This window comes from Podarcis muralis, chromosome 1, assembly GCF_964188315.1.
Source record: "Podarcis muralis chromosome 1, rPodMur119.hap1.1, whole genome shotgun sequence".
NCBI classification, from domain to species: domain Eukaryota; kingdom Metazoa; phylum Chordata; class Lepidosauria; order Squamata; family Lacertidae; genus Podarcis; species Podarcis muralis.
In genome coordinates, this window is record NC_135655.1 from 75,288,064 (window position 1) to 75,306,287 (window position 18,224).

General features: G+C 39.8%; 1 protein-coding gene across 1 annotated transcript in view; it reads right to left on the reverse strand.

Annotated features, from left to right (window-relative positions):
* Positions 1–279: 279 nt before the first annotated feature.
* Positions 280–18,224, reverse strand: part of MUC5AC (mucin 5AC, oligomeric mucus/gel-forming) — a 59,737-nt gene continuing 41,792 nt past the window's right edge. The window contains exons 32-49 of the mRNA XM_028734681.2: positions 17,904–18,124; positions 15,696–15,867; positions 15,290–15,540; positions 14,165–14,348; positions 13,521–13,716; positions 12,477–12,655; positions 11,831–11,900; positions 11,526–11,629; positions 10,684–10,715; positions 10,057–10,234; positions 9,005–9,109; positions 7,853–7,893; positions 6,482–6,604; positions 6,267–6,362; positions 4,697–4,816; positions 3,550–3,601; positions 2,488–2,599; positions 280–1,601 (exon numbers count right to left, since the gene is read on the reverse strand). Of these exons, the coding sequence (XP_028590514.2) occupies positions 1,316–1,601; positions 2,488–2,599; positions 3,550–3,601; positions 4,697–4,816; positions 6,267–6,362; positions 6,482–6,604; positions 7,853–7,893; positions 9,005–9,109; positions 10,057–10,234; positions 10,684–10,715; positions 11,526–11,629; positions 11,831–11,900; positions 12,477–12,655; positions 13,521–13,716; positions 14,165–14,348; positions 15,290–15,540; positions 15,696–15,867; positions 17,904–18,124 (2,522 nt within the window). The 3' untranslated portion in view covers positions 280–1,315. The remainder of the gene's footprint in view (positions 1,602–2,487; positions 2,600–3,549; positions 3,602–4,696; positions 4,817–6,266; positions 6,363–6,481; positions 6,605–7,852; positions 7,894–9,004; positions 9,110–10,056; positions 10,235–10,683; positions 10,716–11,525; positions 11,630–11,830; positions 11,901–12,476; positions 12,656–13,520; positions 13,717–14,164; positions 14,349–15,289; positions 15,541–15,695; positions 15,868–17,903; positions 18,125–18,224) is intronic.

An 18,224-nucleotide genomic window follows, 5' to 3' on the forward strand; every position in this document is an offset into this window, starting at 1 on the left:
TTGGTGTGGTCTTTTTTTAATGCAGTGGCTTTTAAATTGCTATATTTGGGTGAGCAGTGACCAATATACGAACCGGTCCAGTTGACATCTGAGCTATGGGTGTCTGGCATAACAGCTATGGCAGAATTGTGATCACGTGTACTGCTGTGCCAGTATTGTGGTCATTATATTTCTGAGGGAAAACAGTGGCTGCTGGTCAACCTGAATGACACATTGAATTGGTGTACATCACAAAGGCAGATCAGAGTAGTAAAAAAATAAATTGAATGACACAACAGGTGCAAAATGCTAAAATTTTATTAATCATTGAAACTGTTCTCTTTAAGAAACAAATAAAAACAGCAAAAGGTAAAGATATCCCTCAACCAGGCATCATTTGACAGATGGTGCTAATACAGAAGAAAATAGTCTATTTTCCAGAAACAAATAAATAGTAATGGTACAACGTTAAAAAATAATTCATTGTTCTAGAACAGAATTTATATTATTGATATTTACTACTTTGGTTTAAAAAGTTCTTCATATGACAATTCGGCAAATATATCTATATATCTTATGTTCATTTTGTAAACATTTATATTTAAAAAAATCCAGATCTTCATACAATTAATATGCTGGTGATATCATGTAAACAGTCTTCTTCAGCAGCAGCCATACTTCATGGGGAGTTTTTTGTACAAAAATAGATCTACAAATAATATCTGAGTATTATAGCCCCACAGCCTTTGAGAGGTTGAAGTTTGTAGAAAAAGGAACTTGGGGGAAAAAATACAAAAAAGGCTGACCAAGTTATGAAAGTGAGATCTAACTTTTGCAAAGGTGATTGAGAACAGACCATGTTGACCAATGGAACTGTAATGGAACTGGACACTATGAGTAGCTCTTTCTGCTCCAAAGTTATGGCTGGCTTGTGCTACTTGGTGGGTGTATTAGAAATGCCAGTGTCTGTACCAATGCTTTGTTAATATTGGCACCATAACTTCACAAGAGTGAAGTTTTTGTCTCCCACCCTAATCTTTTATCATGCCAAATACTTTCGTCTCTAAGTTATTTGTAACTGCACAGTGTAGTCTCACAAAGGCCTGGCCCCAAGAAAAGTGTCACCTAGAATTTCTAATTGTTTGGCACCCCAAAGAAAAGAAAATACTTTTCTGCCAAGAGTAGATTTAGAAGAAGAGAAATTCATCTGTATGTTCAAGTTGCTGCCTTGGATACTTTTTATTTCAAAACAGCAAGATTCATTTTAATTTATCTTCTGTTAATTATTGGTGTTGGTCATTTAAAAAAATGTCTAGGTCAGTCCTGGCTCCTGTTTTTATTTCTGGCCAAGCTGCTGTTCTTCTTGCTGCTGCTGCTGCTGCTGCTCTTCCTGCTGCTGTTGCTGCTGTTCTTCCTGCTGCTGCTGCTGTTCTTGCTCTCCTGGTGTTGGGCTGGGCTTCACATCACATTGATTGCTCACACACTCACATGAGTCAACATGGATGTATGAATATTCAATGGTGGAGCGATCAGGGCACATCAGTGTCACTTGCCTCTTGCTGGTTTTGGTTTCCTTACAGCATGCACATGTGTAATCCAATGTGTTAGCCTCAGAAGAGTATCTAAGACAAAACAAAAACGGCTTTAGCTGCTGCTAGTCCACCACTCACACCAACCTGCAGTGTCATCATTCTGCTTTTGTTTGTATTGGAAACAATCAGTCTGACATGGTTCATTTAGAATAGATTGAGTACTGGTGTCCACTTAATTCTATTGCCTGCTGTCACACCTACCGTAAGTTTGCATTAGAGATAAATTGAGTTTTTGGGGAAGAATTTTTAAATACTGGGCGTACAAGTACCATTGTTTGAGTAAGCGATCACTCTCAATATTATGGCCCACCTCAAACTCCATAACAAACTTATATGCAAATAGTGAGATCACAATATAATCTATCACACTGCCTCCATGCTTTGAAAAGTGGGTATCTTCCCTGGGCCAATCTCCCTCTATCAAACCATTTAATATTAACAAGTCCCTCTGCCTTACAACTTGGGCTAAACAAAGTTCTGAATAATTACATCTATGATCTTTAGACAGACGGGAGGTACCTCTGGCTAAGAAAATATCTGGTTCCAGAATCTGATTGTAATGGGTGTACAAATTTACATTGTTTACTCCCATATGTGCGTTAAAATCCCCTGCAGTGATAAACACTGCAGTAGGATATAGGGATTCCAAAGATTCTATATAGTTCTCTAGGTCTATCCAGATAGTATTTACAGTAGTTTTGTTTTTTGTTGTTTTTTGACAAGAAAGTGAATTGCCTGATGTCACCTGTCAAATGAGTACATAATTGAGCTCAAAAATGAAGTGCTCTGCTTCCCAGCACAATTTTCCATGTCTTGCTAACCTGGACTTCAACTGAATGACCCCTGGACTATTTATTGGGTTTTAGCGTTTTAGTTGTTCCCCGGAGGAGGCAGCAATGCCCACTTTTCTACTTACATTGAAGAACTGCCACAGTGGCCTTCGCAGTACCGTAATTCGACAGGTTCAGTAGCTTCACATCCATTATGTCTGATGAGACTTGTGATGTTCTTTGGAATACAATCTCCCGCTGTGAGAGGGGAGGACAACCAAAAACAAAAACCATCATAACTGTGTGCTCACAAATACTGCCTAACAGAAGACTGAGTAGGGTAAGGTGGTGTGTGTGTGCATATGTGCAAACTGTTGAAAATGGAATTGTAGGTCCAGGGCTTTTCCCCCCAGCCAGAACTCACTGGAACTCAGTTCTGGCACCTCTCAGGTGGGCACCATTGCCATTATAAGAGAACAAGAGAGGCATTCAGGCTGAGTTCTGGCACCTCTTTTTCTATAAAAATAGCACTGGGTAGGTCCATCATAATAAAAACCCACTTCTTGACACACTGGAATGTCAGGATGCGAGGAAAGGACATGATAAACTCCTGTACTGATCTAGCCTAATGCCACTAGTATGTTTTGACAAAGAAGCCTGTGCTGTACATTTGACCACAAAGACTTCTCGTTCCACAGTACTAGTCTCGATGTTCACACCTATGCTGCAAAGGTGCAGAGGAAAATCTTAGCACTTTCTCTCTGCACAGATAATTTATTGGCTCACTTCCTGTCTGACTGTAGCAAATATAGGCAAAAACACAGTCTACTGCAGGGGTGTGGAAGTTTTTTTAGAGGGCCTTTTCCCCTCAAGCATAATCTGTTGGAACCACATATTGGTGGTACTGGGCCACAGTCAAAAGTGGGTAGGGCTTGAGACAAAGGTAAGGGAGGGGCACAGCTTTCCCTCTCTTTCTAACACACTTTTCATTCTCTCTCTCTCTCCCCTAAACCCTTTCCCCTATTTTTCTCCCCCTTGCCACCCATGTGAAATTAAGTTATGGACCACATGTAATAAGGATGTGCGCAGATAGTACCACAGATTGCCCACCCCCTGCTCTAGTACATTGTGGGCTGTTTTGTTTTGTTTTTTGTTTTGTTTTGTTTTTTGGTGTGCAGGCTTATTTTAATGATTTTGTCGTAACTTACGTGGAGGTCCGCACACCTTGCAGCAGCCATCTTCACTCAGTCTCACATTCTCCTGAAAAACCAAAATGGATTAGATGAATTTACAGATAACCTAAACAATTATTATTCTCTGAACAAATGCAGTTTCTTTGTGGCCACGAGAGACCCTCACCATTGCCAGGACTCCCTGGAAAAGTGTGAACAAAGGCAGGTAAACAATATTTGGGCCCATAGACAGATAACATTCATATTTTTTTTGCAGTTTTCTGAACTGTGATGCATTTCCGCACTTAAGAACCATGTAAAATGTATATTTCAGGTTAGAATATGTACAAAAATGTTTATGTGCACATTTGGGGTAAATTAATCTCTCAATGAATAATGCATCACCTGTTTATTAGAAGTTATACCTTAAATTTCTTACTGTACACAGCATTGCCAACTATTATACAATTCTGTGTAGTAATGCTCCTACTCTCTCCTGCTTGGTATTTTGCTTCATCTTATTTACTATCCTTAGTCTGTCTAGCTTCCTTTTGTTTTGATTTTATGTGATATTTGTTGTATTATGGTGTCATTGAAAATTAATATTTTTAATGCAATGCATACAAAAGTATGTATTTTAAGGGAAAATGTATACAATATTTTGTGGGGGGAAATGCATATTTACATGTGTTTAATAATGATGATGATAATGATGACAACAATAATAATAATAATCCACTTTTTAAAAAATTCCCTCCCCGCAATAATAATCCACTTGATACAGAATCAGGATGAAACACTTATTAAAGAATACATGTGAAACTGACATGGACCAAAATTAGACTATTTATACAGCCCTAAACAACAATTATATAACTACATTTCACTTAGCCATTACAGTATCTAGTGAATCACACTTCTCAGATTGCATTAAATAAAGTAGGGAACTGAAGAGATATATGAACAGGAACTTGATAAGGGCCCAAGTCTGACTCTGTTAATTTAGGCTTGGTTTAGGACCCTTGTCTATCATAATAATTCCAAACTACCTAAACAAACCCATATGATTTATGCATTTTTTTAAAAAACCATACCCTCATCCAGCTTTCTTAGATAAACCCTGATCTCACTGAGTAGATAATCTAACAGACACAAAGGCTTTTGATCATATTGGTAAACTTACAGGTGGGCAGTTAAGTGGAGCGCAGGGTCTTTTGGTAGGGACAGGAATATACTGGTCCTCAATCAATTCACATTCATAAGTAGTGCAGTTGTTTCCTGGATGATTCCAAATCTCCCCAGGCTGAAAAAAGTCAGAGTTATAATTATGTTATTAGAAGCTGACACATGATTTTTATGTCCTTCAAAGGGCTTTGATTGTATCACTAAGATAATACAGATGGGGTAAAAAAGCAAAGGAAATTTATGATAAATTTACTATAATAAGGAAAGGTCATTATGAAAACTATATGGGAAAGAATATAGCTTTCATATTCACAGCTAGGTTTGCTTGCCTCCACTCAGCTCTACTGAGCTACCTTTATCAAACTCTAACAGAACATGTCCTCTGCTTTTGCCATCTGTTTTCATCATTGTGCATATTACACAGATGAAGGAAGGAAGAAACCCCATGTGGATTTGTTGATACAATTGAGTGCCTTCTTTCATTGCTTCATGGTCTCTGGTTGTCTCAAATGCACAAATACACACATTCTCTCTCTCTCCATGCCTATCTTCATGACAAACTGCACTGTGAAACAGTTTGGCATCACTTGGCTAAATGTGACTTAATTGGCCTCCCTGACACAAGGATTTGACCATATATAAACCCTTTAGCTCAGGCACGCAGAGTCAGAATTCTGCCCCCAGATACTCATGACTGTGTTCTGTCAAGAGAAACAGATTGTGCGATCAAATATCTGAAGGCATAGCTTGGTCACATGTGGCATCTTACTTTCAAGCATTCTCTCTGGAGTGGGGTGGGTTCAAGTGGTGGATGACCACATGCTTCCCACACTTTATGGGGAGGGTGGTAGGTCAGTGGCAGAGCTTCAGCCACAGACTCAATCCCATGCATCTCCAAGTAGGGCTGAGGGAGAGCCCTGCTTGAAATTTTGGGGTTTTCCCCCCTAAGAAGGTTGGGAGAGAACATAGGCTGAGTGGTAGCGAAAAAGGAAAAGAAATTCTGGAGAGCCAGTGAGTTTAGACACTTCTGAGCTAGACAGACCAATGGTCAGACTCGGTAGAAGGCAGTAGAAGGCTCCAGGTTCAATTGCTGGCACCTCTCAGGGATTTCAGGTTGCAAGTCTAAGACTTAGGAGAGTCCTTTCTAATCAGACTAGGCAACACTAGGCTATATTCATTAATAAAGCTACAATAAAAACTACACTTCAAATTAAAAAGGCATTGGTATCTCCTTCACAGAATGTGGGGAGTCAACGCAACATTGGCTATATGGACCAACCATCTGATAGGGCAGCTTCTTTTTTCTCCCTTTTTACTATTTTTATATAGCACAAAGTTTCACAAGCCAAAAAGATTTATACTAAAGATTTGCACTCAAAACATCCAATGGAGCAGAAAAAGGCAATGGTAGGAAAAGATAACTATGGGAATTTAAATGCAGATCTATTAATTCTTGCTTCAGTTAATATCGTTCATGGCCTCTAGTAAGCTTCCACTCCAAGCATGAGAAACACAAGTATGACAGAACATGAGATTGTATGTATGGGTATTCATAAAACATCAGCTACCTTGATAACCTGAACACTGGATCCCTCTTTTATAACACATGCTACCGCTGAGCATTTACCACAGCATTGTCCAGGGATTTCCTTGTATTCTTGGGCCTGTATTTGAGAAAATATGGAAAGAGATTCATAAGATCAAGGAGGTGAAATAGCTAGGTTTGCAGATAAATTCCTGAAAAGCTGGCAATTTACAAAAACAGTTTGTAACACTAACTTACCACTGGGCAGTTTTTGTCACATGCTTGTGACACACATTCCACCGTGTTTATTTGGCTTTCTGGATCTTGCTCAACAGAACATCTGCACGTTTCACAGAGGCCTCTTGGAACAACTGCTCCAGGCTAAAGAAGGGCAGAGGAGAAATGGTCCTAAATAATTCTAAACTGTTTTCATAAATCAGAAATATCACAAATGTATGCAACTGGTCTTCCTCCACCAACAGAAAGCCCATTGACCCAGCATAGGCTTCCATAAGTGTCATGAGCACGGAGGTGATTTAGTGATTATCTCCCCTGCTTCCTGCACCACCTGCCATGTTGTTCTGTGGGGTTCCCCAACACTCTGAAGTGTTTGGGGCTTGGGAGGGGGGCAAAGTGACACAGTAGGAGGGGTAAAAACTGTCATTTGCTTTTCTTTCTGTTCTGCTGACAGAAGCACCCACTGGATCATAGAGCTTTCTGTCAGTGAAGAATCACCAATTGGATGCAACTTCTTCATTTAATCTTGAGTATACAAGCTCATTTAATCCTAAGAATGCTTGAAAATGTGTGGATTGTCTTGCTTCATCTAGCTCAGGATTCTTTGAAAGAACCCCAGCAACCAGCAGGCCCCTTTTCAACTTATGAACCAAGGTGGTTTTTTCTTTCTACTGGGATGCATAAATGTTTCCATGAAAGGGGTATATTTATCTACGGATTGTGGAATGGATTTGGAATTGTTAATCTGGGATGAAAAAGAAATGTAGGGTTCTAGTCCCTTCCTTTGATCTGAACTGATAGGCAACTTATTTAAAGGCAGGAAAATTCTGCACCTTAATGCAGGATACACTGAGAATTCTCTTGGATGCTAAAGTATTTCTACTGTGAAAGCTTATAATTCATAGTTTGAATCAAAGGAAGATATGCAGGGTTTCCCCCCAGTAACATCACAACTTCTAAAAGCTTTTCATGGAGGGCTAAACACACTCACTATTAATCCGCATCAATCAGAGGCACCATCTTCTGAAGCACGTTGAGGGCAAAGATGCAATGTCCTGACATTGCGAGCACAGCATCACACAACATGCTGACATTGTTTCATGCCCAACTCCACCAATATGGGGGCCCAGCCCCCTCAACAACAAAAAGACACTGAGGGGGCCCACAGTGCCTATGGCATCAATCATTTCTGTGCAGATCATTTTCTTAATAAATAATTTTATTTTATTTTTAAAATAATGCTTTATGTATATTTCTTTTTTTATTGGTTTGTGTAATCTAGTTTTGCTTTATTCAGCCGTGGACTGTTTTTGTGAGCAAGTGATTTATACATTTACCAAACAAACAAACAAATTATTGCTTCTAGCATTCATTATTATAAAATGTACTTACTTTGTAGAATATGCCTTTGTCAATACAGCCGGGTATTTTCACTGTAAAACAGAAAGGTGCAATGGAATGAATCTTAAAATTTTCTTTTCAGTGATAAGAATGAAATATTGCTGTGTACACTACAGAGTATGCATTTTAAATGCATGTAAAACACATTCTCAGCCACAGGCTCAAATAATTCTGGAAATGGTAATTTGCCAAGGATTCTGGGAATTGTAGCTCTGTGAGAGGTAAACTAATGTTACCAGGATATATAGTGTGTCCAGAACCTTTGAAGGCAAACAAGGAAGTACCAATGTAGCTGTGATTCAAATGGTTTCTTGATGAGTGTGCAATGGGTTCTTCCAGTAGAGTTGTTTGAGGAATTCAGTCTTTTGGGAAGTACAGTACAAACTAACCTGATGTGCACCACTCATACTAATGCACAGATCAGAACTTAACTATCCACCAGATTTTAAACTTCACTGAAAGCCACAATGCAGTTCTCAGTAATTTGAATATTTCAAAATATTCATTTAAATACCGTACATATTTTGAGAGAAATATATATCCTAAATAATATATGGTTTGGGAGAAAATTTGTTTAGTAAATGTAAACAGGTATTTAAATTTGAACATTCATGGTGATGGTATGGGTTTATGGGTACACACATATGAAAGTGATGTGGGCAGGAAATGGATGGATCCACCCTAATGTCTACTCCTAGTAACCATGCCAGGATCAAGTACACAAGCAGTAAGGATTCAGCTTGAGGTTCTGGAAACCCTACCTTATGTAGGTTTGCAGAAATGTGTGTGTATATGTTACAAAATATCCTCTCCCAAAAGAAAATTTTACAAAATAGCCCCATTGCAAAAGAAGCCCCAACAAAACTGGGACTTGCCAGCAGCAGCTTAATTGACCAGCTTCTCAGCAGATATGAGATATATAACAAATTAAGCATCTGCTTATTCAGAACAATTTCAGGATTCTTGCAACAGGAAATAAAAACAATTGAGGAGGCAAAACGGCCACTGAAATGCCAGTTCATAGCATGGGAGGTGGGGATGGAATATGACTCATCTGGAGGGTGGGGAGTTGTAGAGAGAGGGGAAGGGGGAGGGGAGAGAAGTTTCAAATACTCCTCAGAAATGTCATGTTTCAGTTCTTACCACAAGTGGCTTTAATGCAGCAATCTCCTGGCAGCTTTTGTTGTTTTAATTCATATCCTACTGGACAGGTCTCAATGGATTCAGGACAGTAACTAGTGTTGCATACTATACAAGGCAAAAAATAATAATAAAGCCATAAAAGAAAGTCAGGATATTTTCATTATAACAAGAACATACAGGGCATTTTTCAACACTCCAGTTATGTCCAGAGAAACATCTGCTTCCGTGTCTGAAGAAGAGGCGTGAATCTCTACAGGATGTTTTCAGGCTCCAACTCCCAGCCCCTGTGGCCAATGGAGATGCAGTCTAATAACAGCTGGAGGGCCACAGGTTGCCCAACTCTGCCCACCAGCACTCCTGTAGTATGGATAGATTAACCACTATGATTTGTAGTACAGGGCTTCAGTCCAATTGTAGGACCTCCTGTGGTGTAACTAATGGGAATTTACCTAAGTGAAAAAGGTACCCATTTGGAAGTGGTTGCTTTGAGCTATTCACAATGGATTGCATCCAACATTGCAGAAGCTGAAGGAAATTAAGCATAACGGACCTTTCCCTTTTGCCTCCTCCCTCTTCAGTCCCCTGTACCCACACAAGCCTCTTAAGCCAACAGGCTGAGAAGTGATAGCCTCTTCTACTAGACAGCATGGGATATGTTGGGTAGTCACCTTGAAACTCCCAGGAGAAAGGATAGGGTATGTATGTATGTATGTATGTATGTATGTATGTATGTATAAAGAAGATTATGTCATTTGCAGTTTCAGTAGGAGGAAAGAATCACCCAAAAATGGGCAGAGAAAACTAACATTGGTACAAGATTTCTCCAGCTGATTCTGGGCATTTCCACCCTCTCACTTCAGACCTAGATAACATTGCCCATAGTATTTAGCAGTCCCCCCACCATCAGCCCCAGAAAAAGGCTTTTTAGGAGGATGCAGGAGGTAGAAAGGAAGGGAAGGGGAAGATCGGTTGTGTGAGCTGTCTTCCACTCATGCAGCACCGGATTGAAGCATGATATATTTTGTTTCAAACAGGCAAGAGATTGTACTTACCACATTTCATCTGAGGACAGCATTTATCTTCTGGTGTTGTGACGCTGACAGGCACAAAGCCTTCAAATTCACAGCGTGCTGGGACAGGTGTTGCACATATCTTTGGTGTACACTGCACTTTAAGAGTATATTTTTCACAAGTACACTCCTGGCAGTTGCTGATCCAGCTTGCTCCAGGCTGCAAAAAAATAATTTAAAAAAAAAGGTATTTAAAAGAAAATAAGACACATCTTCCCTAAATTTGCCTTGTCAGAGATCATGTCAGAAAGAGTGCCATCAACATATATCAAGGCTGTAAATACTTAGCTGAATAATCAGTTTAGTTACTTACTCAATTTTTTTTTTTTACAAAAAGGGTGCCTCCTATTAATCGGCTTATTAAAGCCATAATAATTACAGTACAATCACTGGGGGGGGGGCTGTAGATGCATCTTAAAAGAGGCACTCTCTACTGGGTGAGACCCCTCACCTTCTGTTCTACTCAATTCACTACATCATAGTTGCAGCGCCCCCTAGGCTTGGCACCCAGCACAGGGGAACCAGTTGTGCTACCCTGAATTGGCCTCTGCTCCCAACACCTTCTGAGGTGACCCATCCACATTTCATGAAGTACATATTTTTAGTTACCTCTTTGGGCATCCCGTCTGGTCCAGTACAACCTGAAAGAAATGTAATAACAGAGATTTTTTGCACTGCTGTTCCTCAAGAGTCCTGGAGCAAATTTAGCTACCTGAGCAAACAGGCCACAGCGCCATCTGGCATTGTTATCTGGGTCAAAGGGCAGTGGAAAGGTGCTGGGACTGTGAGGTGCTGCCGAGACTGAACTGTACCAGAAAGAACAACAAAAGTACTTGTGGTGCCTTTAAAGACTTAACAACTCTGTGGGAGGAATTCAACATAGTGCTAGTTAAGTCAGCATAAGCATTTCTTGACTCCTTCAGAGCCAGATGCAGGGTTGCATGGAGGGAGGAGAAACAGGGAATGCCTTGCTGCATTGGTGGAAGACCTTGTGCAGGCTTCTGCTAGCACGGCTCATTCGTTGAATCCTGCCTGTCATTTATAATTATTTAAGCTGCTGCAAGATTCTTCGGCTATTTTTGTTGCAACAGACTAACATGACTATCCCTCTGGAAGTTGTGGGCATGAAAGTTGTATCTACAATAGCCGGGGATGTCATGTTTGAAGGATACATGGAAATTCCTCATTGTATCAAGACTCCATTTCCTTCTGAAACTCGTGCAAGGTGACCACTGATCACATAGCATTCTCTTGAGTGATTATTACTGCTTATTGAGTTACTCCTGTTGTTTCTGGAAATCACTTTCTCTTGGGTTTCTAAGGGTGCTTCTGTCTCCCTGCTGAGGCTACCTAGATTAGGCTGACCTGAATTGCAGCTGAGGAACCCTCCACTCCATATAGTGTTGCTGCAGTGTGGTACTCTCTTCTGTCCTTGAAACAAAAACACTTACCACATTGTTCTACACAGATATCATTGTAGGAGTTGAAGAGCTTGGTTCCAGGAGCACAGAAGCAACCTTCAACTATGCCAGTGCCATTATGCTGACTAGCCCTGCTGCAGAAAGAAAGCATGGGTTACGGTCATACAGCACCCTTTTGCATTGTGAAAATTCAGTCTGTGCCTTGAATCATCAGCACTGTTAAGAGCGTGATGACTCTGAACTGAGTTCAAATCCAGCATGCTATTGACTACATAACACTGGCTCCAACAACTGGAGTGAAACAGACCTAAACAGAGATTCCGTTCTTTCCTTACCTATTATCACATGTGGGAGGGTTGATAGGGCCACATGGGTCATATACTTTGCCTTCAGGACAGCTGTATGCTAAACATGGTGAGAAAAATAAACCAAGGTGAACATAAAGACATACTTTGATAGACTTTACATTTACAGCTACTGCAGCTACAGTATGACTTTCCCCACACTCTTTCTCTCCTTTTACTGGTAGTTAATGGCATGGGAGGGTCTCTGTTAAAAAGAAGCAAACAGAAACCAACACCCTAAAATTCTAGCCACATTTCAACATGTTTAGTTGCCATATATTCTGCTTCTATTCATATAATTGTTTTTATTAGATATGCTTCCTGTGAACATGATGGCACATTCCTGTGATCCTAAAGACAGAACACTATACTTAAATGAACCAGAAGGGCCCAGACTCTAGATCTCATTTGGACATCTGCCCTCTTAAAGCCTCAGTAAATGTATAGCTGAAGAGGTTCTCAAAGGCTGAGAATGTCCTCTCATCTTTCTGTATTTTAGTCATTAAACTACAATTCCCTAAGATGGATCTATTTACAAAAATAAAACTGACACATGCAAAGTATTTAATGAACAAGGCTCCCATGGCTGTATAATTTGTGGAGAAACTGTGGCATTGATTAACACTCCAGTACTTACGGCATGAACCATTAGTCTTCGCTCTCCAGTCAATGCAAACACCTTTAGAGGCACAGAGTGAAGCATATATCTCTAAGCCTGAACACTGCATGGTGGTATTGATTATGTGGCAAGAATCAAAGGAGCAACCTTGGTGGAAGGGCTTTGGAGGTATGATTTGATGGCAATCAGAGAAGACTCTGTAAAAAATAATAATCACAAAGACATGATAATCAGGGAAGACTCCGTAAAAGATATCATAAACACTTGACATGAACATACATTTTTGAATATGACTATTTTCACTTCTGGGATTTGAAGAGCTGGAAAACAGGATTTTTTAAAAAGGTTTCTCAGGACTGAATGTTCATCATGGTATAGAATTTCACGCACATGAAATTCAGCTTTCACTAATTTCAATTATATTCACAACAGAATTGTAGCTTTCTGGAAGAAAGATGTGGTATGGTGCAAAACAAGTCTGCTTTAAATGCACAGCAAATGAGTTGATTGCATCAAAGGTCTCCCAGGAGCCTTTAAAAAAAAGGGTTGTCGCAAACTAACTTTCAAACAAAGTTTCACAAGCCAAATTTCCAATAACAGCAACAAGAATATTATAACTTAGGGTTGCCATACACCCGGAATTTCCCGGATATAGCTGGGATTCGGTCAACAACGTTTGTATCCAAATTTTCACTTTTTGAAATATGGCAACCCTATTATAACTGTAAATTGATTTTTTTCAGTGAATTTGTGGGTTTGATATGCAGGCTTGAAGAAATGTGAAGCTAGATGTGTTAAGACACCCTCCGCCCCGCAGACCTTTATAGTAAGAGGTAGGGCTGTCTAGAACTTGAGCTAAAGGGCCTTTTATATAGCTGTGCTCTTGTACAGAGAAATCCTATGCATGTTGGCTCAGAACTACATCCCACTCTATTCAGTAGAGCTGACCCCGAGAAAGTTGTGCATCAGACTTTAACATTATTTCCCCTTCTCCTTCCATAGGATACTTTTATTATATTATCTAAGCAGGAAAGCATACATTAGAACAATTTTCCAACTTACTCGCTCAGAATTATATCGCAAACAGGGGAAGGTTTGCAAGGTACTGCTGGTGTTGGTGTGACAGGAAGTACTGTTTTGTTTTTGCAGTAGTTCTTCTTCTCATCATCGACTTTCCAATGGGGAGCCATGTAGGGACAACTAGTTATCTCGCCAGTTGGTAAGCGACATTCATCTTTTCTGTCATTTGTACAGGTACCTGGGGGAAAACAAAACAGAAATAGAACAGAATTGAAGGTAGAGAGTTTTATATATTTGCAACAAACTACGCAGTGTTTTGCATTTAGTGCGATGCTAGAATCACTGAAATATATAACATTTAAATCATGCTATTGATTGAAGAAACATTCTCCTTTCTTTTGAAGCAAATGTTGTGCTATTCCATTCTGAGTTTTCTCCTTCTCAAAATTTTCAGCAGTATCCAGGATACCTGGCATCCAGGATTTGGGGGAAATAAATGAGATTTTGAGGAGGAGGGGCAGTCAAACAGAGAAACCAAGGTGCTTTTCGAAAACAACAAAAGTGAAGCTAAAATGAAAAACATGGTTCTGACTTAACTTTAAATTGGTAATTGGTTCCAAAGAGTGAACCAATGGTTGACGGAACAACATGCATTTTCATGGGAGTAAAGCATTATTTTCCCTTACCACACTGTCCTTCGGTGTTGTTGCCAAATTTGCTATATGGAAGTTTTATTGAGAAGATCAAACCGCTGAAGGTGATAACAGCCCCAAGCTCAGGAATCTCAACTACCATGTTGACACCAACCATGGAGACAAAAATGCCGTCTTTCTGGAAGCCTGGGTTGACAATCTTATCATCGAAGTAGATCTGTAAATGAGATTAATGTTGCAACAATGAGGAATTCTCTTTGCTTTGCTATGCTTTTTAAAAAAGTAATTTATCTACTTTTGTAGATATGTTGTTAAATTATTTATTATGGAAATTATATTCCACTTGCTCTACAAAAATAAACTTAATGTACATTAATTGAATCTACACAAACAGCACTTCTGCATCCACATAAGATGTTTGACAATTTGCCCTTCTTGTGATAGCCTACTGTGTCTCAAGGAATACCACTGCACAGGGTCCCCTGAATGTCTAAGAAGGAAAGGAGGAGTGTGATTGTGTTAGGAATTGTGAGACTGAAAATCACTTTGAATCCCAGTCTTGCTGTGCTATTTAATATGTACAATGTTGCTTTTCACAGCTGACACACAGTTCAGATTTTTGTTCACAAAACGTGTTGTTCACATTTTATCTGACTCCTTGTGTCCCTAAACTAATCTAATGTAAGTGAGTTGACTTGCACATAGCCTTTTTACAGTTGGCCATAACTAACCTAGGAGAGATTTCACTCTGTTGAAGATCAATAACATTTTCTAATAAGAATGAGACAGCAATGTTTTAACTTCAGAAATCTACATTTCTGATCTTGCAGTAAATTTCTGATTTCTCAGATGGGGGTAGTAATATAGGACAGGCTTACCCATGCATGTTCATCATCTGAAGACTCAGTCCTCATGTAACCCAGGGACTATAACCCCCATCAACCTCAGGCAGGACCAGATGAGTGAAGGCTGCTATACAGTACACCCACTGAAAATTCTAAGACATAGCTAATCGTTTTCTCTTGAGTGTGGGCTTTGTTTTGGGTTTCCCTTTACTCACTAAAGTAAATATGCCTAGCTCCTTCAGTCCTGTTGCATTTTCTATAAAATAATACATCAAAAGAAGCAATTCAAGTAGTGTACATATTTTTTTTTTACCTTGTTAGCTTCCACACCATCAAAGAGTTTGCGGGTTAGCACTACCACTGAAGTTTTGTAGTAAACAATGATAGACTGAGGGCATGAAAGTCCATCTTCAGCATCACAGAAGTAATTATCAATTAGAACCCTGAAGTTGTCGTATTTAGGTGTAATCTGCTGCACCAACACATATGTGCAGTTGTCCAGGAAAGTGTAGTACGTTCCATCAAATGTGATATAGTGAGGATCACCCCAGCCGCTACAAACACCTGATAAATTAGAGGGGGAGATGTTAACCATTAGGACTTAAGTTAGACTTTAAGGAAAGCATAAACAATGACTCAAACAAGAGTATGTTTGAGGTAATGTTTGCACCATGAAAACGGAGTCATGAGTGCTTCTTTAGAGATTTATTTTCACTCACATTCGCATTCATAGTGATAACAGCAGCCATCTTCACTGAAGACTTTGATTGGTGGGTACCCATTTTCACAAACAATATTCCTCACTGGTGGACACTGTACTTGCTTTACAGAAATCTTATTGTTTCCCTCACAAGTTGATACGGTGCAGTTCGATACCCATTTGTCACCAGTCTGTGAAGAGAAAGACATTGTTGCCACTGACACATAAAGTTAGGCCCAGCTAAGCTTTATGTACAGTTTTATATATAACTGATAGGCACTTCTTCTTTGGTTCCTGCTTATTTATACCATTTATACATGTACAAGTGAATGCATCCTACTTCAGAAATCTCCTGGTATCTAGTTTTCTTCAGCACCAACCAATCAGAGGTTAACCATAGAAGCTTTGCACCTACATCAAGGATGGGGAACCTGTGGCTCTCAAGATGTTGCTGAACTCCATCTCCCATCAGCTAGCATGGTCAATGGTCAGGGATGGTTGCAGTTGTAGCCCAATAGAATGGAGGGCTAAAGGTCTTCAGCACTTGGTCATTTTGATGCTGCCAGCTGTCAAATATTGTCCGGTACTAAACACTATTGCCTATTATTGAACTATCATTATCAAATATTTGCGGTGGTATCCAATGCACGTGTTCCATGAGTGAAAGGATTTCTACTTGCACACACTCCCCCCCCCTCCTCATCCCATGGTCACCTTCCCCAAATCCCTCCAGGTCGGCAGGTAGGGGTATTGCAAGAAAAGAGGGAGGGAAAGTACTGTTGTGCAGCCAAAAGTCATTGCACTGGCAGAATGAGTGTGCTGAATACTGCCCTTTACACCACTGGAATGACAGTTATTGAATATTATTAATAAAACACATTGGGTTGTATCCAATTAAACTTTAGAGTAGTCCCATTGAAATTAATGGACCTATATTAGTCATATCTATGAATTTTGGCATGTGTAGTCTGGGTCTACTATGCAAAACTCCTTAATCCTGCTATATTTTTTGTTGAATTACTTACGTTCTATGTACAAAGTCATAAATAATTTCTGGTTCCTTGGTTTATTCCACCTGTCTTAGTTTGTTTTTGTTTCGTTTAACATCTCCTCCAAGGCTATATCAAGTGATTTTAACACAGGCTACTGCACATATCTTTTCTGCCCCATTGGCCCCCAGCAAATACTGTTAAATATGAAATACTATTGCATATCAGCTACCACGGCACAGTTAAATAACAAATATTGTTTGGTGAATATTCAGCAAATTTCCAATAATACCCTTTCAGCAAATTTCCAATAATAACAACAACGTAGTCCTGTAAATGCCTCTTTGGAAGTTAGTCCCACCGAAACACATTTCCAGCTATGTGTGGACTGGATTATAGTCTAAGTGACATTAAGATTTGCAGAGGAGAATTGTGAGAGGGATTGTTTGAAGCAGTTGATTAGGCAGTTAATGGTCCAGATTATCATAATTTTCACCACATTATATGCATCGTAACAAATTGTTCTGATTTGCATTGATTTCTGATTTACACTGAATCAAGCAGAGCCACTCAAGGCCACAGAGTCTGGGCATTCCCCTGCTAAAGTATTCTTGTGAGGTCCAAGCACTTCCAGGCACCTGGTTATGAAGCCTCAGCCTATGTATCTCCTCAGCCCGACAACCGCTTGTCACATGACAGATATTAAAATACCGGGATAGTCACTGGGCAACCTAGGCAACCCATTTACTGGATTTCCCAAGAGCACCTCTGGCTTGGACTTTTTGAATGCACATGCTAAACCCTCATCATGGGGGGGTCGGAACACCTTAGCAAATATTATATTAAAAGCCCCCAAAGTCATGACATGCAGAACTGATCTAGAGACAATTTCTTCCTACACAATAAAGAGAGAAAATCCACCACTATTCCCACACCTGTACTGCACAAATAAGAGGGCTCACTTGATACAAAGTTTGAAAATGTCCCCACCCCCAGGACTGGAGCACTCAGGTTCAGAGCTGGTAAAACTTCATGGATAACTGGAGTTACACCCCTACACAGCATTCAGGTGAATGCAAACCTAATCACGAACCAGCCAAGAGATAAGCACTGTGAAGAAGTAAGGCTAATCCCTGTTGCCCTATTGAGTATTTCCAGGTACCCAACCTGTAGCTTTCTGTGCATCAACTTCCAAATGGAAAACATTATTTCAAATCAAGATGAAAAGAGATTGGTACCTTTAAGGGTGGTTTAGCATCTGGGCATCCAGGTTGCTCAGTGGTGGTAGTGGTAGTGGCAATGGTAGTGGTGGGGGTGGGGGTTGTGACAACAACTGTCGGAGTGGGTTTTGGTGTTGTTAGTTTGCATGGACCTTTGGATCTCTCAACAGAACATGTCTTACTACAAACAGCAGTGAAAAGGCAACCATCACTGTCTGTTTTATTGTAAATCGTATCACCTACAAAAGGGAATCAAAGTGTTAGACTGTAAATATTTTTAACATACAAAGTAGTAGCACAAAATAATGAAAGAATAATGAACAATGGGCTGTATTAAAG